The sequence below is a fragment of the Stomoxys calcitrans genome, chromosome 3, assembly GCF_963082655.1.
Source record: "Stomoxys calcitrans chromosome 3, idStoCalc2.1, whole genome shotgun sequence".
NCBI classification, from domain to species: domain Eukaryota; kingdom Metazoa; phylum Arthropoda; class Insecta; order Diptera; family Muscidae; genus Stomoxys; species Stomoxys calcitrans.
This window is the reverse complement of record NC_081554.1, coordinates 25,561,457-25,585,300: the sequence shown is the minus strand read 5'-3', so window position 1 is coordinate 25,585,300 and position 23,844 is coordinate 25,561,457. Positions and strand designations below refer to the sequence as shown.

Here is a 23,844-nt window from a genome sequence, read left to right as displayed (position 1 = left end):
CAAGTACCTAGGGGAACGGCCCAACCTAAAACCCTACAAACCGACACATAGACCAATAGGTACAATATGGGACCCAAAAGAAAGGAATTCAGGAGAAGAACATGATTCTCATATAGAAATTGGGTGTCAAGTATCAGTTGTCTTTCCCACTCCAAAAGCCTTCTAGAGGCTCAATAAGTGGTATAATGCGACACGTGCAAAAGGATACGGCAAATTCAACAATCGGGCGGACATAATTCGAATGACTAACAAACTAATATCACCATTTTAGAGTGATGCATTTCCTAAATAACGAACTACTTGTCAGAAAAAAAATATAAGCTCGAAAACATCCAAATACTTAAAAAAATTCTTAGTGCATTACAGGGTACTAAATCCGTCACGGGGGTACCGATGTACTCTTCGTGTGGAAAAAGTACAAAAGTACTGACTTTTACCATGCCCTTGAAGATAAGCAAAGAGAGCGAGAGAGAGAGAGAGAGAGCAAAAGAGTTAAACGCAAAGCTGGAGTGAATACTGAAAAAAGCTGATGCATACGCCTTGTCAGTGTGTCGCCTCCGGTTTTAAATAGTTCAGCGGGTAACCCATCGGCGCCTGCTGCCTTGTTACTCTTTAGTTGGGTCACTGCTACCTGGATCTCATTCTGACTAGGAGGTAAATATTCTATACCAGTAGTAGTCAACGTTGGACACTAGCAATTGGTTAAAATGTTCTTTCCACATCCTCAGCATGTTATCTGTGTCAGTTACCAGATTTCCTTCTTTGTCTCTGCAGGAGGATGTGCCTGCACCAAAGCCATGGGTTTGATGTTTAATTCTTTGGTAAAATTTCCGGACATCATTCTGGCTCCTGTACAATTCAATTCGCTCACCCTCACGCCTTTCCATTTTCTTTTTCTTTCTGCGGAATAGACGTTTCTCCTCTCTTCTTTTCTCCCGATATCTCTCCTTCATCTGGCGCGTAGCAACTGATTGCAGGGTTGCTCTATATGCCGCATTCTTGGCTTCAGTAGCATCTCGACACTCTTGGTCTTACCATGGGTTTCTTGGGGGAGGCTTCCGGTACCCAAGTACAGATTTCGCGTCATTTTCCATGGTGTGGGCAATAGTTTGCAACTACGCCATTGTATCATAGGAACAAGTAGAAATTTGCAAGCTCTTAATAACCAAATTCAACATTTGGTTTGATCTCTCACACCCTCCCGCTCCCCTCTGCTGGCAAATAAAGTACGCGAACGGCTTTCAGTAACAATTTGCGCCAATGTGCACAAATATTCTTTAAATTTTTTTTTATTTTTTAGGATATTTTTATTTTTTTAGTTCCTTATTCTTGAGTTTTACTTGAATTCTCCTGCCAATATTTTATATATATATATTTTTTTTATTTTTTAGGGTGTTGATGCCTCCCTTCTGCTAACGCTCTCTTTCCCCGCATTCGCTTCACACGAAGAAACCTTGGTGGAGCAAACCAAGCAAAATGTTATTAATCGCTTGCGCTGCAGAAAGGGCTTCAAGCGTTTCAGTCGTGATGGTTATCTAAGCAAAATTGAAGATAAAACCCGGAGGTTTGTTATTTTATAAACTACATTTGAAAAAATGGTTTTAATTTCTTACACTTCTTCTACAGATATTATCATACTGGTGAAATTAAGGAATTCGAGGGCTATGAATGCGAATGGCCTTTGTTCTTTATCTCCATGATTATCGATGGAGTTTTCAAAAATAATCACGAACAAATAGAAGAATACCAAAATGAGCTAAGACGTTGTCTGTATAGCGATGCACATGGTGATCCTGTGGTTACAATGTATTATGCACCAGATGGTGAAGGTTCCTACTTGAAGGCCCCCTCGCAATCTCTGTTCCTATGGGGTCAATCTATGTTCATTATTGCCCAACTGTTGACGGGTGGTCTATTGCATATAAATGAATTGGATCCCATACGACGCTACTTGCCAAGCTACAATAGGCCAAGAAGAGCTGGCCGCTATTCGGCTTTTCAGGTAAGTGTTGGAAACATTGTTGAGAAAATGGCATATTAGGCAAATTAGGCCTTTTAAGGCATAGTTGAGCATTGTATTATAATTTATTTGTCCTTATAATTAATTGGCTTTCACAATAAATAATGGATATCCCCCAGAATATAATTGAAATATATTGTTTGTCCCATTCTTTTCTTTGTTTATATTTAATTTCTTACATCTACGATTATTGTATATGTTATTCTGCTCCAATGTTTATTGGTTAAACTGTTTCGAACACGAAATTAATTTAAAAAAAATACAAATTGGCTATCCTCGAATAAAATTTTAAATCAACACCACTAACCCCAAATCCAGGGAAAAGCTTTTGATGAAAAGCACAACGTAAGTGTTTTTTAATTGGTTACAAGTTATCCTCATCGCATACACATACAAAGTCTGCACCTAATTTAGTTGCAACATCTTTGTACACCCCCACACACACACAGACACACATTTCACATAAAGTAGTTAGAAAGCATGCACAGGGAATGTGGCTTGTTGCAATCAGAATAAGGGAATAAATATACTATACCTATTTCATAAGAAAGTGCAGACTCCTTTGGGGTTTTGGGGCAAGGATTTAGGATTTTTGTCCCAATTATGATAAAATTATTAAAATTTATTGCTATATGTAAATATTTAGGTTAATGCTAAAGTGGACTGGCCCACCTAGGTTATGTTAGGTTGGAAGTGGATGACGCCAAGATTTAGCATCCTCGTAGGCCAACTTGTGACCCATTGTGATTCCTCATGAACTATTCCTCTTCTCTCAGCAGTTAGACCTGCCTGGTGGACAGGCCTCAACGCACGATGAAGGCCTTGTATTTAACTGGATTAAGGCCTCTGAGTTCATCCAATGTCTGAAAGAAAAAGAACCAAGTATCTTATTTCTACTTTGGGATAGTGCAGGCAATCGACATGCAAATGCAAATGTTGCCCATGAACATTCCACTAAGGAACAGGAGCAAACTTCTCACATATCAATGAGTGCAGGCCGATTCAAGTTTAAGCACAAAGATAAGGGGCCTCCTTTTTATAACCGAGTCCGAACGGCGTGCCGTAGTGCGACACCTCTTTGGGGAAAAGTTTTAACATGGAATTTTACCTCAAAATGTTGCCAACATTGGGAGGGGAAAAACCACCGCTGAACATTTTTTCTGATGGTCTCGCTAGGATTCAAACCCAGGCGTTCAGCGTCATAGACGGACATGCTAACCTCTGCGCTACGGTGGCCTCCGGCAGGCAATTGACATAGGAAATGAAAATTATCCTCTGTAGCGTTTATATCATGACACCAGTGACATGATGATATCCATTTCTAATGCCTATGCGAAAAAATGTTTACTTAGCTTAATTATGTCACTTAAATGCATCTTCTCCATTGACAATAGATCTTCTATGTTCTGCTTCGAATGTTCGTCCCACATCAGCATTGTTTGGTCACAACCTACGCTTGCATTCCAGCGATTCAACCACGTTTCTTTGTAGCGCTCTTTGGGATCATAAAATATTTGCGAGAGGTAACGATACACATCCATAACCGACACAAGGGGGAGATTCACTTCAGACTTAGCGAGTGCTCATTTCCCTCTATGTCCTTATGTGCCAGCACCCAGCATAGGGTCAATGCATGATATTCCTGTAGACGCATCAGTAACTCCCGACCGTGGCCCACATACGTATTATTCAACGCCCACATACGTATTATTCAACGCCCTCAATGTTGCTTGACTGTCGCCGAAGATATGAATTTCTGATCGCTTGATATTCATAACAACACAAGTTCCGCTGCTTCAGCCATCGCATACATCTCTGCTTGAAAGATGATGCTGCAATCATCCCCCATGCACAAGGCGACATTGATATCGAGTTCGCTACAATAGATATCACACCCTGTTCCACTTTTTCTCTTTGATCCCTCTGTAAAAATGTTAATACCTGAAAACCTAAACCGCCCTTTCTGTCACTTCATCAGGGTAGGTATCTTTATTCGCAGTCCTTTATCCACCACGTTCATTGATTGCCATCTGGAAGTCTGTCTGAGAGACTGCCAAGGTATTATCCAATATTCGCAAATGTCTCGCCGGTGATCCGTGAATCAAGTCAAGCTGCGACAATCTGAGAAGAGTCCTCTCCGCTGCCTACCTTATAAACAAGTCCATGCGGTGAATTCCTAACATAACCTCCAATGGGCGGTTGTTCCCATAGCCCCAGACACAAATCTTATTCACCCTATTAAGGTTTTGGGCATGTGACGCAAAATCCTTCACCGTTCACCAGACATGTCAGACATATACCAGGACTGGCCTCACCACCGCCGAGAACCTGGAGAAGCTTGGACTTTAAACCTCACTTATGACACAAATACAATGCCGTAAACGCCTTTCTAATTCTCGACCAATGTTCAGCCTCCTATCCAATTTGCAGACCCACTTAGATATGAAACAAATATTAAATGGTGATTATTATTACAAAATGTTTCTCTAATTCCATAGGGAACCGTGTTCCACAGTTTTTTATTAATTTAATAGATTTTGTTTACCAATTTAATTAAAAACTGATTGTGCTCACCGAAATTGGTTTAAAGCTTCGGTTAAATGTGTGGCAGTCACTTTGGCCTTACCTTTTCCCACAATTTTCTTATAAAATTCAGGAGTCTAGTAAATTATAAAAAATTGTAAAAAGGAAAATTATTTCTGTTTAAGATGGTGTATTCCTGAAGTATCAGCTTATTATATGCCTACTCAATGTTCGCTCCCAATGTTTTTATGTCCCTTCACCTTTCTTCAAAATTTAAATTTTATGTTTTTTTTTTGTGTATATATATGTATTTATCATCTTATATCCCTATTTAATTGTATATTTCTTTATTTTTTATTTACATATTTCTCTAATACATTAGGCTAAACCTGGCACTGTAAGTAGTTTTACTCTTTGGGCTTAGTTTATATAGAATAGAAGTTTTGTTTGTCGTTCAAGTTGACTACCAGTTACTTAATTTTTGTGGATGTTATTGTGTTTTTGGCTTATTTTTAAAGTTTTTTTTTTAAGATTTCGCTAATTGAGCTACTGCGTTATATGTTATATTATCGTAAAATGTACATAATTAGTTTTTAACATAGTTTTTTGTTGGTTGTTTGTTTATTGTGTTCCTATTTTTGCTATTTAAAAATTTAGAACCGTAAGAGAATAAGGCTTCAATGGTCTTCGGATAATAGCAAGATAACAAGTACTTTTACTTCAACCAATAGTGTTGCCACTCAAGAAAATTATTTCCTACCAAAATTTAGGAAAATCCTACCAAACCCGACCAAAACCTAGCAAATGTTCTGCAAGCCAAAAATTCGGTATATGTTTTTATTTATACCCAGCAATGAAGAGTTGGTCAATCCATGGCATGGCAGCCGGTTGTATGTACCGGATTGACCCGATGAATTCCTTCATCGACAAGGGCTGCGCCTTAGTGTACCATACACTGCTACTACTACAACAACTGAAGAGTTGGTAATTTTGTCATTCCATTTGCAAAACATCAACTTATACATTTCCAATCTTATAGAGTATACATTCTAGATCGTCGTAATAATAATAAGTTACATATACGATCTACCTATTTTTAGTCCATCTGTATGTTGAAATAACTCTACAGGCTATAGTTCGAAAATGACCTGTATCTTGATATGGCGCCTTCTATACCGATCTCCCGATAAGAATTCATGTTCATTTACTGTTCATTTTCGCCGTAACATTGAGTTGCATGGACCCCTCAACATCCGAACATAGACCAGATCCGACCAGATTTGTATTTTGGTGCCATACGTGCCGTTTGATGGCGTTGAACGCACAAAAGCCGCATTTTTTACCCTTAATTTACGAAATTTTGAAGTGTACCAGAGAACAGCAACAAGTCACCTTAAAACTAGTAAAAAGGCGTTAAGTTCGGCCGGGTCGAACTTTGGATACCCACCACCTCGGGTATTTATGTAAACCACCTTTCGTCAAAATCCGGGGAAAAATGCATACCTTATGCCTCATAGCAGCTATATCGAAATATGTTCCGATTTGAACCAAATACTTACAAGTCATTGTTCAATTGTGTAAAACGAAGTGTTTATCATTTTAGTAGTTATATCTAAAAATAAACCGATCTGAACCATATATGACACGGATGTCGAAATTTCAGTGAAATCGGATTATAAATGCGCCTTTTTTGGGCCAAGTCGAGATATCGATCTATATGGCAGTTATATCCAAATCTGGACCGATTTGGACCAAGTTGCAGATAAATATCGAAGAGCCTAACACAACTCACTGCCCCAAATCGGACAGTAAATGCGCCTTTTATGGCCCCAAAACCTTAAATCGAGAGATCGGTCCATATGGCAGCTATATCTAAATCTGGAAGGGTCTAACACAACTTACTATTCCAAATTTTGGCAAAATCGGACGCATTTATTGTCCGATTTTGCCAAAATTTGGAACAGTAAGTTGTTAACGTTTTATGGGCGCAAGACTTTAAATCGAGAGATCGGTCCATATGGCAGTTATATCCAAATCTGGAGTTATATCAAAATTGAAGAAGGATGTCAAAGGGCTTAACACAACACACTGTTTCAAATTTCATCAAAATCGGATAATAAATGTGCCTTTTATGAGTGCTAGACCTTAAATCGAGAGATCGGTCTATATGGCAGCAATATCCAAATCTGGACCGATCTGTGCCAAATTGAAAAATGATGTCGAAAGTCTTAACACAACTCACTGTCCCAAATTTCGGCGACATTGGACAATAAATGCGCCTTTTTGGGCTCAAAACTTTAAATCGAGAGATCGGTCCATATGACAGTTATATCCAAATCTGGACCGATCTGGGCCAAATTGAAGAAGGATGTCAAAGGGCTTAACACAACACACTGTCCCAAATTTCATCAAAATCGGATAATAAATGTGCCTTTTATGGGCCTAAGACCCTAAATCGGCAGATCGGTCTATATGGCAGCTATATCCCAATCTAGACCGATCTGGGCCATATTGAGGAAGGATGTCGAAGGGCCTTACACAACTCGTTGTCCCATATTTCAGCAAAATCGGATAATAAATGTGGCTTTTATGGACCTAAGACCCTAAATCGGCAGATCGGTCTATATGGCAGCTATATCCCAATCTAGACCGATCTAGGCTAAATTGAGGAAGGATATCGAGGGGCTTAACACATCTCACTGTCCCAAATTTCAGCAAAATCGTATAAGAAATGTGGCTTTTATGAGCCTAAGACCCTAAATCGGCGGATTGGTCTATATAGGGGCTATATCAAGATATAGACCGATTTAGCCCATCTTCGAACTTAACCTGCTTATGAAAAAAAATAATCTGTGCAAAGTTGTGTTTCAACTCAATATCTCTATTTTTAAAGACTGTAGCGTGATTTCAACAGACAGACGGACGGACACGGCTAGATCGTCTTAGATTTTTTACGCTGATCAAGAATATATATACTTTATAGGGTCGGAAATGGATATTTCGATTTGTTGGAAACGGAATGACAAAATGAATATACCCCCATCCTTCGGTGGTGGGTATAAAAAGCGCACATAGTAGACATGCGGCAAATGGCAAGCTCACACCTTACACTTAGCAATCGCTGACGCTTACGAAAAACATAAAACGACCAAAACATAAAATACTCCTTTAAATTAGTTAAGCTATTCTAAGCGTTTTAGCTGATGAGCAAAAAATGATTGCTGGTCGTATTTAAGTTCGTCTATCACTTTTGAACAGACGAAGACAGGCAGTATTCTGTTCCAAAAAAACCAAGTACAAACAAACAACGGAGTATTTTTATGCCGCTCAACAAAACTTGATGTCTCCTTCCTCTGCTTGCTTTGCCTTTATATGACACTCATCTGAGTGGTGTTCATTTGCAAACCACACACGATGTCCGTAGACCAAATTAAAAATCACATGCACTGAACGTTTGCTAAAACGTTCGCGCATATTTCACTTTATTGTGTTTTTGCGTGTATTTCTACCTAACTTTGTTTTTATGTGGCATGCGATACAGACAGTTGCTTTGGTCAAAGTGGCTATTGCCAAATTTTGGGTCTCATGCAGTTCTCTGGCTCGTATCAGTTATAGTCAATATTAAACCTTTATTGTTTCAGAAATCAGAACTTTTTCTCTGAAATTTGAAACAGCTTCCGCTACATTGGGAAATTCGTTCTCAGTTTCAGAGGCAAGTTGTAAGAGAGTGAGAATTGCCAAAAACTGCGCGCAATTCAGACGAAAAGTAACCTTTTTCAGTTAAAAATCTTTTACCGTTTTTTTAGGATCCGGTCTGAAAAGTACACGCTGATATGATCTGTCGATCGGATGTAGCCATAAATGTCTATATATCTTCTGAATGTCCCCATATTTCATAGGTATTCTGTACTTAAGCAAGGGGTGGTGCCGCCTGTCCTCTTACTGAGACTCCGCTCGATACCGCTGATTGTCCGCGGCGGCCGGAGCATTCCACTATTCGCAACCTGTGGGCGCGCCCGGTAGCTCGCAGCCGAGCTTCTCGTGACATCGATGAACACCAAACAAATCGGACCTCAAAGTTCCAGACTGCGTGGTGCTCCACAATCGTCTTTTAAGAAAAATAGACCGATGATGCCACAAGCCCATAAACCATATTAAACTGTTGGTTTTTCTGTACGCATCGGTAACTCTGGTACGGCATTTGGTTACTCCTTACCCCAGGTACGACAGAAAGTCCCATTGCAAAATTTTAAACAATTTTTCGATGAAACAGTTATTTTTTATCGAGCTGATGTCACAGAGTACGAATTTTAATAAGAAATTTCAACGTTTTGGAGTAATTGCTCATTTGTGAGTTTCTCCATGATGAAATGGCAGAATATATTGAACACTTTTCACATACACAATAATCACTCAGTGCTTCCACCAGGGCTGCGGAGTCGAGCAATCTTGGTTAAGTTCTACTATATGGACCCCCTACATACCGCTTTCCCGATTTTAGGTCTTGGATTCAAAGTCTCATTTATTAACCGACTTCAATGAAATTTGGTACACTGAGTTAAGTTAAAATCCTCGATAACCGTGCCAAATATGGTCTTGATTAATCTTTACCTTTAAGGTCTGAGGGTTATAAAAGCAGTATTTATTCCACACACATCCTTGCGAAATATTGTCTAGTTCTGTCTATATTTGGATATATCTTCATATTGGCCGATCTCGTGATTTAGGGTCTGTGCCCCATAAAAGTAGCCCAAAAAATAACACGTATACATGATCGGCACCAGTTCGCTTGCAGAGGAGGAACACTTCCTGGAATTTCCGTCCGCTTTCTCATTTCCTGGTATATTATCGTCTACGGGAACCCAGGTTAGCGCTATGTCATGAGTCCGGTGTTTATTCAGGACTTTCAAAATGTTCGTGGTACAGGAACTTCGACTTCACCTTTTTCGAATCCAAGGCATTTAACGCAGCCTTTGAAGCGGCAACCCCTTTCGCAGCATTTCACTTGCGAGTCCTGAAGATCTAATTCTGAATCGGTCTAGTTGCCAGATAGTCAGAGGCCAGAATAGAAATATGCCCGTACTCTTTTTTTTTTCTTCAGAAATTTTCTATAGAAAATTCAGAAAAATCAGAATATAGAAAATCAGAATTTTTTCTATAGAAAATTTGAAAAAAAATTTATTCTATAGCTAATATTATTAAAATTTTTATACCCACCACCGTAGGATAGGGATCCTATTCATTTAATCATTCCGTTTGCAACACATCGAAATATTAATTTCCGACCCTAAAAAGTATATATATTTCGGATCGTCGTAAAATTCTAAGACGATTTAACGATGTCCGTGTGTCTGTCCGTCTGTCCGTCCGTCTGTCCATCCGTCTGTTGTAATCACTCTACAGCCTTCAAAAATTGAGATATTGAGTTGAAATTTGACACAGATACGTTTTTTGATGCACGCTGGTTAAGTTCTTGAACGGGCTAAATCGGACCATATTTGGATATAGTTGCTATATAGACCGATTTTCCGATAAAGGCTCTAATGCCCATAAAAACTTAATTTTTTATCCGATTTTGCTCAAATTTGAAACAGTGAGTAGTTTTAGGTTTCCCGATATCTGACCCAAATATGATTCAGATCGGACTATATTTAGATATAGCTGCCATATAGACCGATCTGCCGATAAAGGGTTTGAAGCCCATAAAAGTTTTATTTATTTCCCAATTTCGCTGAAATTTGAAACAGTGAGTAGTTTTATGCCTATCAACTTTGAAACTAAATATGGTTCAGATCAGACAATATTTAGATATAGCTGCCGAATAGACCGATCTGCCGATAAAGGCCATAAAAGCTTTATTTTTTATCAGAAGTCGGTGAAATTTAAAACAGTGAGTAGTTTTAGGCCTACCATCATCTGACCCAAATATGGTAAAAATAGGACAGTATTTAGATATATCTGTCATATAGACCGATATGCCGGTTAAGCGCCTGAAGCTCATAAAAGCTTTATTTATTACCCGATTTTTTTGAAATTTGAAATACAAACCACTCAATGTCCGTGCCGAATTTGGGTGCATAAGTTATCCAATTTTCATCGGATTGCGACGAAAGGGGGTTTACATATATATCCGTGGTGGTGGGTATCCAAATTTCGGCCCGGCTGAACTTAAAGCCTTTCAACTTGTTTTTATTTCTTTTAAAATTTTTCTATATAAAATTTTGTTAAAATGTTGTTTCTCCGTGTACCAACATTTAGATGGTACTTAAACAACAAGCCTTTGCAATTCGCCGGAATTTTGTCAAAATTTTATTTCTACAGAAAATTTTGTCAAAATTTAATTTCCCCGAGTAAATTTTGTCAAAATTTAATTTCCTCGAGTAAATTTTGTCAAAATTTAATTTGCTCGAGTAAATTTTGTCAAAATTTAATTTCCTCGAGTAAATTTTGTCATAATTTTATTTTTATAGAAAATTTTGTTAAAATTTTATTTCTATAGAAAATTTTGTTAAAATTTTATTTCTATAGAAAATTTTGTCAAAATTTTATTTCTATAGAAAATTTTGTCAAAATTTTATTTCTATAGAAAATTTTGTCAAAATTTTATTTCTATAGAAAATTTTGTCAAAATTTTATTTCTATAGAAAATTTTGTCAAAATTTTATTTCTATAGAAAATTTTGTCAAAATTTTATTTCTATAGAAAATTTTGTCAAAATTTTATTTCTATAGAAAATTTTGTCAAAATTTTATTTCTATAGAAAATTTTGTCAAAATTTTATTTCTATAGAAAATTTTGTCAAAATTTTATTTCTATAGAAAATTTTGTCAAAATTTTATTTCTATAGAAAATTTTGTCAAAATTTTATTTCTATAGAAAATTTTGTCAAAATTTTATTTCTATAGAAAATTTTGTCAAAATTTTATTTCTATAGAAAATTTTGTCAAAATTTTATTTCTATAGAAAATTTTGTCAAAATTTTATTTCTATAGAAAATTTTGTCAAAATTTTATTTCTATAGAAAATTTTGTCAAAATTTTATTTCTATAGAAAATTTTGTCAAAATTTTATTTCTATAGAAAATTTTGTCAAAATTTTATTTCTATAGAAAATTTTGTCAAAATTTTATTTCTATAGAAAATTTTGTCAAAATTTTATTTCTATAGAAAATTTTGTCAAAATTTTATTTCTACAGAAAATTTTGTCCAAATTTTATTTCTATAGAAAATTTTGTCAAAATTTTATTTCTATAGAAAATTTTGTCCAAATTTTATTTCTATAGAAAATTTTGTCCAAATTTTATTTCTATAGAAAATTTTGTCAAAATTTTATTTCTATAGAAAATTTTGTCAAAATTTTATTTCTATAGAAAATTTTGTCAAAATTTTATTTCTATAGAAAATTTTGTCCAAATTTTATTTTTATAGAAAATTTTGTCCAAATTTTATTTCTATAGAAAATTTTGTCCAAATTTTATTTCTATAGAAAATTTTGTACAAATTTTATTTCTATAGAAAATTTTGTACAAATTTTATTTCTATAGAAAATTTTGTCAAAATTTTATTTCTATAGAAAATTTTGTCAAAATTTTATTTCTATAGAAAATTTTGTCAAAATTTTATTTCTATAGAAAATTTTGTCAAAATTTTATTTCTATAGAAAATTTTGTCAAAATTTTATTTCTATGAAAATTTTGTCAAAATTTTATTTCTATGAAAATTTTGTCAAAATTTTATTTCTATGAAAATTTTGTCAAAATTTTATTTCTATAGAAAGTTTTGTCAAAATTTTATTTCTATAGAAAATTTTGTCTATGGAAATTTTTTTCTATAATAAATGTTGTCCAAAATTTTTTTCTATAGAAAATTTTGTCTATGGAAATTTTGTCAAAATTTTATTTTTTTGGAAAATGTTGTCAAATTTTTTTTTCAAAATCTTACGCATTTTTTTTCTCGCAATTATTTATTTAGGCTTATTTCGCTTCTAGACTTGATAACTTTTTGCTTTGCGGCAGTGGCTTCCTTTTAACAATAAAATGAGTTCGAATAACTACAAGTAACAGCTTCAGCAAATAAATGTCATACTTATCCTGTAGAACGATAATACCAAGTTCTAGATGTTGTTTTTTAACTTAAAATCTATACATTTTTTAAAGTATACCTTTCCAATTTATTTATTAAACAAAATATGCAATGGTTGCGCTTAGAAATGTACAGTTCCTTTCATACAGGATAATAAAGAGGTAATTTTTGAATTAGATATCCTTTTTGCACTGACACACAATTCTTTGGTCTACATTGGCCATTGGTTTTGCAAAGAGATAACAAATATAAACATTAAGTATTGGTTTAAATCTTTAGAAATGCTAACAAAAATTATAAAATTAAGTGAATGCGTGTACAATTTAGTTTTTTTTTAAATCTGCATGACTTTGTTTTAAACTAAATTGGTTTTAAATGCACTTTGTTTTTTTACGTTACAATTAATCTTGCAATCTTTTATATATAATACTAATTAATTTTAACATTCAACATTTAGGGTACTGCCACGGATTTGGTGGTACAAATTGTGCTGATCGCTGAATCAATGCGTCTGCAAGCTATGATGGCAACCTATGGCATTCAGACACAAACTCCACATGAGGTAAGAATTGTAAATGCTTTTAAGACTGTATTAAAATACCGAGTATATGTAAAAAATACCAACTATCATTGGAAAATTGCGTTTATGTCAGAAATGGGTGATGACTATTTTACTACCTCATATCCCTGTATCATATTTTGATGAGTTTAGATCAGTGGACTATTACTCATATATGTGTACGCGAACAAGATTGTAAGCCCAGGGGCTTGGAAATATTACGCATACTAGCTCATGTGCCCAACACTGGTTTAAATGTAAGATTATATCAAATCTTACATAAAACCTTTCGCACAAAAGGATTTAAAAAATTTTACAAAATTTCATTCGAAGGGTTATGTACGCGAACTTTTTCAATATTTAAATGGAGTGCATATTTTAGTCATTAATAGGCAAAAGTTCACTCACTCGTGCAACAGAAAATAATTTTGAGAAAAAAAAACTCAAAAAGTCATAACCCTAATGTCTACGGTTAGGGTGCAGTGGAAAGAGAGATACCATAAAGTTAACTATACCCATGATTTGGCGACATCCTCTAACACAGCTGCAATAATTTAAAATAATTTCGTTATAAAATGTATTGGACATTGGTGCGTATAATTATCGTTCGAAGACTATGCATCATACGTCATACGCAACCTGGTCTCTCATGTTGTATGGCAAAATACTTAAGAAAATTGTGACTCAACAAAGTGGGGGGATGTGGCTCAATTTATTTTGAATGAGATTCTTAGATGCTTTGAGGAGGGAAGACTTTTGTTTGTTGCCTATGCAGGTGACTCTGTTATTATGGTAGAAGGCAAATTTCTTTTTAACATTACGAATTTCGTTTAGGATGCACTCAGGAAGCTGTCTTAAAGGGCGACGAAAATGGGCCTGGCATGAACCTCAAATAAAAAAACTCAACCAACACTGTTTAACAGAAGAAGGACAATTGGAGTTTTTAAGGCAAACAATCCAGAAAGGAGGGAGACCATCGCGACGCATGGGTTGTAATGTTGTCCTATAAGCATAAGCGTAGAAAGACCTCTGGGGATGGGCTAAGCAATCCCCCTTCCCCAACTCCCAGAATTTTAAAACGATCACTGTTTTCAATGAAATTTGCTAGTTTTATTGCTATTTATGATGAAATGGCAGAGGACTGCCGTCAATAAACTTGGTTAAGCCTTTCAGGTCTACGCAGTCCGAGTTAAGGGCGTGGGCAATAAATGCGCATGCAACACTGTGAAACATCGAAGCGGTCGGTAGCACGGCGAAAATCCTATGGGGTAATCCAGATCGTTAGAAGACGAGGTTATTACTGAAAGGAAGTAAGAAGGAGGTATACCTCTCTGTATCATAACGGCACACATAGGACTACGAGCTCACTTAAGTAAAATCGATGCGGCAAGTGATAGCATTAGACATTGGATCATTTCCTTTGTCAATTCCCGGCTTTTGCGTCTAACAGATACCGGCACTTAGGTGGAGACACAATACCAGACATAAACCAACTTAGGGGCGTGGCTTGGAAAACAATAAAGAAATTTGTAAGTAGCGCAGAATTCCTGACTTAGATTTTCTTTTGCGAGGTTACTTTTATTGTATTTAGAGCGCACTACAAGCCGATTACTGGCTTAGGTGTATGTCCATAGTGACATGGGGCTAATTAATATCTACACGCTTTTTTCAACCTAACCTAACCTATTGCTATTTTAAGGGTTTTCTCTTATAAAGGGTGATTTTTTTGAGGTTAGGATTTTCATGCATTAGTATTTGACAGATCACGTGGGATTTCAGACATGGTGTCAAAGAGAAAGATGCTCAGTATGCTTTGACATTTCATCATGAATAGACTTACTAACGAGCAACGCTTGCAAATCATTGAATTTTATTACCAAAATCAGTGTTCGGTTCGAAATGTGTTCAAATTTTGACAAATTTTGTTCAGCGATGAGGCTCATTTCTGGTTGAATGGCTACATAAATAAGCAAAATTGCCGCATTTGGAGTGAAGAGCAACCAGAAGCCGTTCAAGAACTGCCCATGCATCCCGAAAAATGCACTGTTTGGTGTGGTTTGTACGCTGGTGGAATCATTGGACCGTATTTTTTCAAAGATGCTGTTGGACGCAACGTTACGGTGAATGAACACATTTCGAACCGAACACTGATTTTGGTAATAAAATTCAATGATTTGCAAGCGTTGCTCGTTAGTAAGTCTATTCATGATGAAATGTCAAAGCATACTGAGCATCTTTCTCTTTGACACCATGTCTGAAATCCCACGTGATCTGTCAAATACTAATGCATGAAAATCCTAACCTCAAAAAAATCACCCTTTATGACGAAAGCACGCTACCGCACTCATTAATTAATTGTGCAGAGGTATCGGAATTGTCAATCCAAAAACCACTGTAATTAATGACTTTTATTTCTCGTCGTTAAAGTAAACGCCAAATAATTTTCCGTCATTTAGATGAAAATTTTCTATTCGTTAGTGAAAACAGCTGATTTAAATAAACTAAATACCAAATTCGTAAACTTTTCTGTTATCGCATTTTAACTAAACGAAATTTGTTAAAACACTTTACAGAATTCCACTATTTGGTTCAAATCCTGGTTAGGGGATTGATTTTTTCAAAATTTTTTTTCGCGGCGGTTGTCCCCTCACTAATGTGGGTGGAATTTTTGATTTCTTAAAAGGCTCATCGATACTCCATTTGGCCACCGTTATAAAGAGGACGCCTTTGCATTGAGCTAAAACTAGAATATAAAAGCACTCATAAATATAAGAGTAGTCTCTTCTCTGTTCCCTAGTGGAATTAATGTTCGTGAACAAATTATTGGATTAAAATCCAGGCTTGAGCTGCTTATATCACGCGTGCTTAAATACATGGGTGTTGTACTTGACAAAAATTTGAATTGCACAAAAAACATTTAAAATAGAGTCAAAATGGTGTTTCATGCGCTTCTCTACATTCGTAACTCAACAGATTTGGGGGCTGCGGGTGGGTATGGTACACTGGATGATTACTGCTGAAGTTCAACTGATTCTGACTTATAGGTGTATGGTCCGGCATTGAGCTCTGGGTATAGAGAGTCTCCGATGAATGATCGAAAGGGTGCAGGGAAAAGCGCTGGGTTGAGACTTTGATCAAATGTATATTTGCCCGTGAACATTCCATTGTGGAGCATTTGCAAACTTGTTACATATCAATGAGTGCTGTCTGATTCAAGTTTTAGCTTAAGGATGAGAGACCTCCTTTTTATAGCCGAGTCTGAACGGCGTGCTGCAGTGCGTCACCTTTTTTGTAAAGATGTTTTTATATGGCTTCTATGCATGGTATAGTACCTCATAAATGTCGGATTAGGAGGGGCTTTTGTCTTTGTTTGTTAAATGCACAGAATATTGTCCTAAGACTGTCCTTGAGAGGGGATTTAATGAAATCTATCACTATCGTAACTTGACCAGTAGGAGATGGAGGCTTAGACTCGGGAAAGGTACATTTGAGGTTTACTGCTACAGACCGATTTTCTCTTAAGGCTGGCTTCAATTTGGCCGAGAAGGTGCAGAGCACCGCAGCGGTGCAGATTTAAGGTTAACGTTTAGTGCTCCAAGGTCACCAAAAATACACGGACGAATTCAAGCTGGACGGAGACACCAGGCCGATGTCCTTTATTGAGTCCTTAGGAATTGGGGCGTCATGTAGACATAATGAGGGATATGGCGTTCTTAAATCGATTTCCAGGTAGGATCGCTTGACTTACTGGACGATCGTGATTTGTGTTAGATGGCGATAAAAACTCTGGCCTTGAGGCGTTTGGCGTGGAGTCTGTGGGTTGATGCAAGGAGCCTCTCAGTATCATATGGTATGAAAGCATTGTCCTTAGACGCAGGCAATCAGTAACCCCACACCTGGCACCCCTCACAGTTCAGAAACCCCCTATTAAGTTCAAGACTGCAAGTGCTGCAAAGTTGTAGGTGAAAAATTTTCATTTACAAATTTGACATTGTTTTTTTTTTAGAAAGATGTGGATATTTATTGATTTCATAAGAATTTCAAAGTGGATTTATTTCAAAATCTGTCAACAGATTTTTTTTCTCGTCTATGAACGTTGAAGTTTCAGAATCTCAAATAATTTTTCCGGTGTTAAACCTTTTTTTAAAGGTTGGTTCAGGCACCCCGTGTATAAGCTCTAAACTCGAGCAAAAATCATCTCTTCGGCAGCACTTCGGCAATGTCGTTTGTCGCCTTTCCTGATGGTCTGGGAACTAGCACAAGGTGGAGGTGTGTAGATACTTTGGTAGATTTAACTGGTTTTTCGATAAATGCGAATGGTTGTGAACTGAGTCTATGGTCTCCGGTCTATCTGAGAGTGGGAGATAATGAGGTTGGCTACGAGCGGTCCAGGAGTGGTTTGCTAATGGACGTGAACTTTTCTCTGTAGCCTAATATCTCTAGGAGGAGGACATCTCTTTTAGTGTTGCTGAGGAAACATGACCTCGGGATACTGATATGGGTTTAGTTGTCATGCAGACGCTTGAAGGATTTTTTGCATTTTGAACGCAGGATGTTGGCAATCAGGCGGCGATGAAGTCTCTGGCCTCGAGTCGTGTGACGTCGAGACTTATAGAAATATGCAAGGAGTATCTAAAGATCATGGGATATAAAAATATTGTCCTCAGACTAAGAAATCAGAAATCAGTGCCCAGAAGAGGTAAGAAACTCTTTGATTCAGTTCAGGACTACAGGTGCAGCAAAGTTGCAAGATATGAGCCATACGACAAAGAACATCCATATAACACACTTCTTCATTGCCGATTTCAACGTCGTTTTCTAGGCGAGGAAGTTTTGTTTGCAAAATCAAAATACACGGACAGGGGTCTTTGTGATTTCTTAGGAATAAAGTAGCCACATAGTCAGCTTTAAGGGTCTAGTGTTTTTTAGGGCGGAGGTATTCGCGTTCTCACAGGTTTCAGTCACGAATTCGAGGCAATAGCGGTTACCCTGCTAGACACTCATGATCTATGTGATAGTCAGGCGGCGGCTGAAAGCACCCTGAGATCATATGACGTCGAGATTTGTGGGGAAATGCACAGAACATCTCCGCATCATGAGATAGGCTGTTAGAATGTGTTGGGTCCCGTGCCATCTGGAGGTGTGGTGTCCTGGTCATCAGGTAGTTGCGTTGGTGTCTTTAATACAAAATTATCTATTTGCTTAGTAGATCCCACCCAAGGGGGTAATGCATTTCGTCACTCCGAAATATCCATTTACGTTCAAATCGAACTGCATTTGTGTATAAGCTGCCGTCAATACCGATTAAAGGTCATAACCCCATAAAAATTATAACTATTAACCGCTAAAATTTGGCGCAGTGAGTTGAGGCCCATTGACATCTGTACCGGGTATAGTTCAGATCGGACTACATTTGGTTATAGTCCCAAACCGATCTCCTGATTATGCACATAAAATATGTATTTTTGATCAGATTTCGCAGAAATTGGGAACAATGAGTAATTTCGAGTCCTTTATAGGCACATCCACTACCCGATTTTAATGAAATTTGGAACAGTGAATCGTACTAGGGGTGTAAGGAAGGACTTAATGTGGTTGTTATTCTTCACTCACTAATCTATTGCTTTTTCCCTTTCCCAGGTGGAACCCGTGCAAATTTGGTCATCAACCGAGCTCATCAAAGTCTATCAGCATTTGGGTGTCAACAACAAAGTGGGCCTATCTGGACGTCCACCTCGCCCTGTTGGTTCCTTGGGCACTAGCAAAGTTTATCGTGTGTGCGGCATGACTGTGCTTTGTTATCCCTTAATCTTCGAAGTATCTGATTTCTATTTGTATCGAGATATGGCCCTGCTCATAGATGATATAAAAACTGAACTACAATTTGTAGGCAAATATTGGCGTTTGTCTGGTAGGCCTACGGTGTGTTTACTGATACGCGAGGAACATATGAGAGATCCTCAGTTTAAGGAAATGTTGGATTTATTGGCCATGCTGAAGAAGGGCTATTGTGATGGAATGAAGGTACGCATTGGTAGATTACAAAATTTGATAAGCAGTTCTTGCATGGGTAAGTAGATAGATAACCAATGGGCAATTTGACAAATTTTTAATAACTTTTTTCTGTTCCGCAGAACATTTGGATTTTATGAATCAAAGCGATTTGTCGGATAAGGAAAATGCGTTTGCTCAAATCAATCATGAGTATATAGGTTATCAATCACTAACAGATGTTCCCAAGGCCCTAACATATAGCGAAGAAAAGATTTCGGTGGATGTAAGTTTCTGAAAAATGCTTCAATTTAGAGATCTGTATTCACACTCTTTTATTTAGCACTATCAACACAAGCCCACTCATGAAATAATCGAGGCCTTGCGCAGAACTGAATCCATCTATTGTCTTTGCCAATTATGGGGTATTATTCTCAATCGAGAGGGTCCTGGATTCGAGGTGAATGGCTTGTCAGTAACGCAGGCTTTGCAGCAACTTTACCATCGTGCTGGTTCTTTGCGCTATTGGCGTGCTGTGCGTTATTGCTCTTCGCTTTTGCATCATATAGTAGACTCTATAAGTCCCTTTATCACTACGGTATTGGTCAATGGCAAAGAGTTGACTGTAGGTGTTATAGGGCAAAAGGAAACTGTGTTCGATAAACCCATGACACCGGCTGAAATCAAAGATGTTATGTATAAATCTGTACAGCCCTATAATGTGGTACAAGCTGTATTGCAACAGGAAGTTGTCTTGTATTGTGGACGTTTAATAGCAACCAATCCATCAATGTTTCGTGGTATTTTGAAGGTAAGTTTATGATAAACTAAAGTTAGAGTTACAAACTATGCGGAGGAGTGTGCTGCGCGCTAACATGGTTGTAAAAAAAGTTCAATTAGTTAGGTTTGTATTGTTTGAGTGAGACTGAGAAACGCACGCTCGGGTCTGTCACAATAAGTTAGCCCACTCTTAAGGTGGAGTTACATACAAGGCGCGCGCATTAAAAATGCAACTCTGCAAACAAATCACACAAAAGCAACGCGCATAAGTTAAACAATATCGAAATATCCATTTCCGACCCTATAAAGCGTAAAAAAAGCGACCCTTGATCAGCGTATAAATCTAAGACGATCTAGCCATGTCCGTCCGTCTGTCCGTTTGTCAGTTGAAATCACGCTACAGTCTTAAAAAATGGAGATATGGAGCTGAAACTTTGCACAGATTCTTTTTTTTGTCCATAAGCAGATTAAATTCGGAAGATATCGGACTATATCATCCGATCAGCCGATTTAGGGTCTTAGGCGCATAAAAGCCACATTTATTATCCGATTTTGCCAAAATTTGAGACAGTGAGTTGTGTTAGGCCCTTCGACATCCTTCCTCAATTTGGCCCAGATCCATCCAGATTTGGATATGGCTACCATATAGACCGATCCGCCGAGTTAGGGTCTTAGGCCCATAAAAGCCACATTTATTGTCCGATTTTGCCAATATTTGGGACAGTGAGTTGTGTTATTCCCTTCGACATCCTTCCTCAATTTGGCCCAGATGGGTCCGGATTTGGATATAGCTGTCATACAGACCGATCTCTCGATTTTAGGTTTTGGGCCCGTAAAGGCGCATTTATTGTCTGATGTCGCCGAAATTCGGGACAGTGAGTTAAGTTAAGGCCTTCGATATTCTTCTGCAATATGGCACAGATCGGTCCAGTTTTGGATATAGCTGCCATATAGATCGATCTCTCGATTTAAGGTTTTGGACCCCTCAAGGCGCATTTATTGTCTGATGTCGCCGAAATTTGGGACAGTGAGTTAAGTAAATCCCCTCGATATATTTCTGCAATTTGGCCTAGATCAATCAAGATTTGAATTTAGCTGCCATATAGCCCGATCTCTCGATTTTAAGTCTTGGCCCTATAAAAGGCGCATTTATTGTCTGATTTCGCCGAAATTTGGGACAGTCAGTTGTGTTAGGCTCTTTTCTTTTCGTGGGTAAACTGGGGTAATAAAAATTTTGCTATCGGAAGGAGGGCCCACCCTCGCCCTTACCTTAATTTTCAAAAACGCATCTCGGAGATCGATGGGGCGATTTCAGCGAATTTTTTTTTTGATAACTTATAAAAACTAAAAAACAAAAATGTGGTATCCAAACTTTGAATGGAGGCCTCGGGAGACCGCCTATCCACGAAACCCGCCGAAAATATATATGGATAAATTATGAAAATATGAGACTCAAGTGATATATATTTGAAAGTAGAAAAGGAATCTTATATCGAATTGAAGTTTGGAATAATGAGTGTTCTTAATTAAGCCCCTCGTATCTGTGCTGTGTATAATCCATATTTAGACCATATTTCGATATTGTTGCCATATAGACCGATATTTCAATTTAAAGTTCAGGATGCATTCGTTTCTCTTTTGGTATACCCTTCGATATTTTTGCCGAGTATAGTGCATATTGGTTCAGTTTTGGGCATGCATGGCGCATTTATTAACCAATTTTCGAAATTTGGATCTGCAAATTGGTCTGAACCTTATCTGAACTAATTGTACTTGGATGTAGGTGTATAAAGTCGGATCACCCAAAAAAACCTCTTGGGCACATAAAAGGCCGATTTATCATCGGAAAATTTTCACATTTAGCTTTGTTACTTCTGTTTTATGTTCTCATGTTCTCTAATTTTTTCTGTTATTATTTTTTTAGATCCGTATTGGCTGGGTCCTGGAAGCTATGCGTATTTATTTACAAATATCTGGACAAGAGTCCATAGATTTAGAAAATCTTTCTCCCTATCAAGTGCGCATATTATTGCAAAAGGTGTTAACCGTTAGTGAGTGGGCCGCAGAAGAAAGGTAAGTTTAAATAGTTGTAAGTAGGTTAGTTATACAACAGGCAACATATGAATTTCACATCTTGAGTTATATTGGACAAAATTTGTTAACAAATTTCTTGAACCTTCAAAAAATTCCAAAAAAGTATTGTTGAATAAGAAATGTTTTTTGTTTGGTCATGTTTTCCCCTATGCCTCCCCTAACCTTTGCAATAATTTTGTATTGTTAAAGCTATGTTTGTTTTTCCAAGTCGCTATGTAATAATATTTCATTGCTAAGCACCATGTATTCTACTAGTTGTAAGGATTATCCCTTGTAGTTTTGTTCATTTCTCTTCTTTTTTCATTTTTATTTCACACATAATATTTTACCTTCCCATAACCTTCACATGAAATTATTTACCCATTATTTACCAACAGACTAACGACACTGCAGCGAAGACAATTGGAAGGGTGTCTGTGTCGTGTACCCAAACATTTCTACAATATGATATGGGAAATTCTAATGCGCACACCTTTGGGTATATCAACACAAGGTCACTTGTTGCCCGCCACGCCGACCTTAATCAACATGAGTCGGGGTGAATTGAACTTTTCACTTTTGGTCGAGGAGACATTGATATGTATAGAGAGACCAGAAAGAAGACAAATAACAGTGGAATTATTGTGCATCATTGCAACCATATTGAATAGGTAAGTGGTAGTGTACATAAGTGTGTTTAAAGGTTTTGGTTTTTTGGCAATTATTTTCAATTTTCTTTAACAGGAATCCCGAATTGCATTTTAAGCAATCTTTGAATTTGGATGAAATTGTTATGGAAGCTTTCATAATGTATTGTAAGGTGAGTAAAAAAGTTTGTTATACCTACCACCATAGAATGGAGACTGCATTTGTTTTCTCATTCCGTTTGTAACACATCGAAAAATCCTTTTTGGACGCCACAAACTATCTGTTCGTCTGTCTAGCCGCCGTCAGTTGTAATCATGTTACACCATTTTAAAATTTAAATATTGAGATATTTGCACAGGAAAATATTTGGATATTGCTGTCGTATAGAACTAACACCCGATTTAGGGTCCTGAGCTTATAAAAGGCGCAGTTATTATCCGATTTTTCTAAAACTTGTATCAGTGTATTTTTTAACCCCTAGACACCCATGTCTAATACGGCCCATATCGGATCATATTTGAATATAAATCGATGTCATATAAAGGGTGATTTTTTGAGGTTAGGATTTTCATGCATTAGTATTTGACAGATCACGTGGGATTTCAGACATGGTGTCAAAGAGAAAGATGCTCAGTATGCTTTGACATTTCATCATGAATAGACTTACTAACGAGCAACGCTTGCAAATCATTGAATTTTATTACCAAAATCAGTGTTCGGTTCGAAATGTGTTCAAATTTTGTTCAGCGATGAGGCTCATTTCTGGTTGAATGGCTACGTAAATAAGCAAAATTGCCGCATTTGGAGTGAAGAGCAACCAGAAGCCGTTCAAGAACTGCCCATGCATCCCGAAAAATGCACTGTTTGGTGTGGTTTGTACGCTGGTGGAATCATTGGACCGTATTTTTTCAAAGATGCTGTTGGACGCAACGTTACGGTGAATGAACACATTTCGAACCGAACACTAATTTTGGTAATAAAATTCAATGATTTGCAAGCGTTGCTCGTTAGTAAGTCTATTCATGATGAAATGTCAAAGCATACTGAGCATCTTTCTCTTTGACACCATGTCTGAAATCCCACGTGATCTGTCAAATACTAATGCATGAAAATCCTAACCTCAAAAAAATCACCCTTTATACTACTTTTACAATTTAAGCATGTCTAGA

General features: G+C 37.0%; 1 protein-coding gene across 6 annotated transcripts in view; it reads left to right on the top strand.

The window, feature by feature from the left end:
- LOC106084898 (probable phosphorylase b kinase regulatory subunit beta) overlaps positions 1-23,844 on the top strand; it is a 32,207-nt gene that overhangs the window by 3,625 nt on the left and 4,738 nt on the right. Inside the window, exons 7-18 of one of the 6 annotated variants that reach the window (XM_059364850.1) lie at positions 1,392-1,564; positions 1,627-2,002; positions 2,339-2,365; positions 4,926-4,940; positions 12,750-12,785; positions 13,082-13,186; positions 18,824-19,253; positions 19,318-19,460; positions 19,518-19,985; positions 21,879-22,027; positions 22,426-22,698; positions 22,772-22,847. In XM_059364850.1, coding sequence (XP_059220833.1) covers positions 1,392-1,564; positions 1,627-2,002; positions 2,339-2,365; positions 4,926-4,940; positions 12,750-12,785; positions 13,082-13,186; positions 18,824-19,253; positions 19,318-19,460; positions 19,518-19,985; positions 21,879-22,027; positions 22,426-22,698; positions 22,772-22,847 — 2,271 coding nt within the window. The remainder of the gene's footprint in view (positions 1-1,391; positions 1,565-1,626; positions 2,003-2,338; positions 2,366-4,925; positions 4,941-12,749; positions 12,786-13,081; positions 13,187-18,823; positions 19,254-19,317; positions 19,461-19,517; positions 19,986-21,878; positions 22,028-22,425; positions 22,699-22,771; positions 22,848-23,844) is intronic. The other 5 variants (XM_013248857.2, XM_059364851.1, XM_013248859.2 and 2 more) reach the window with 5 other exon arrangements.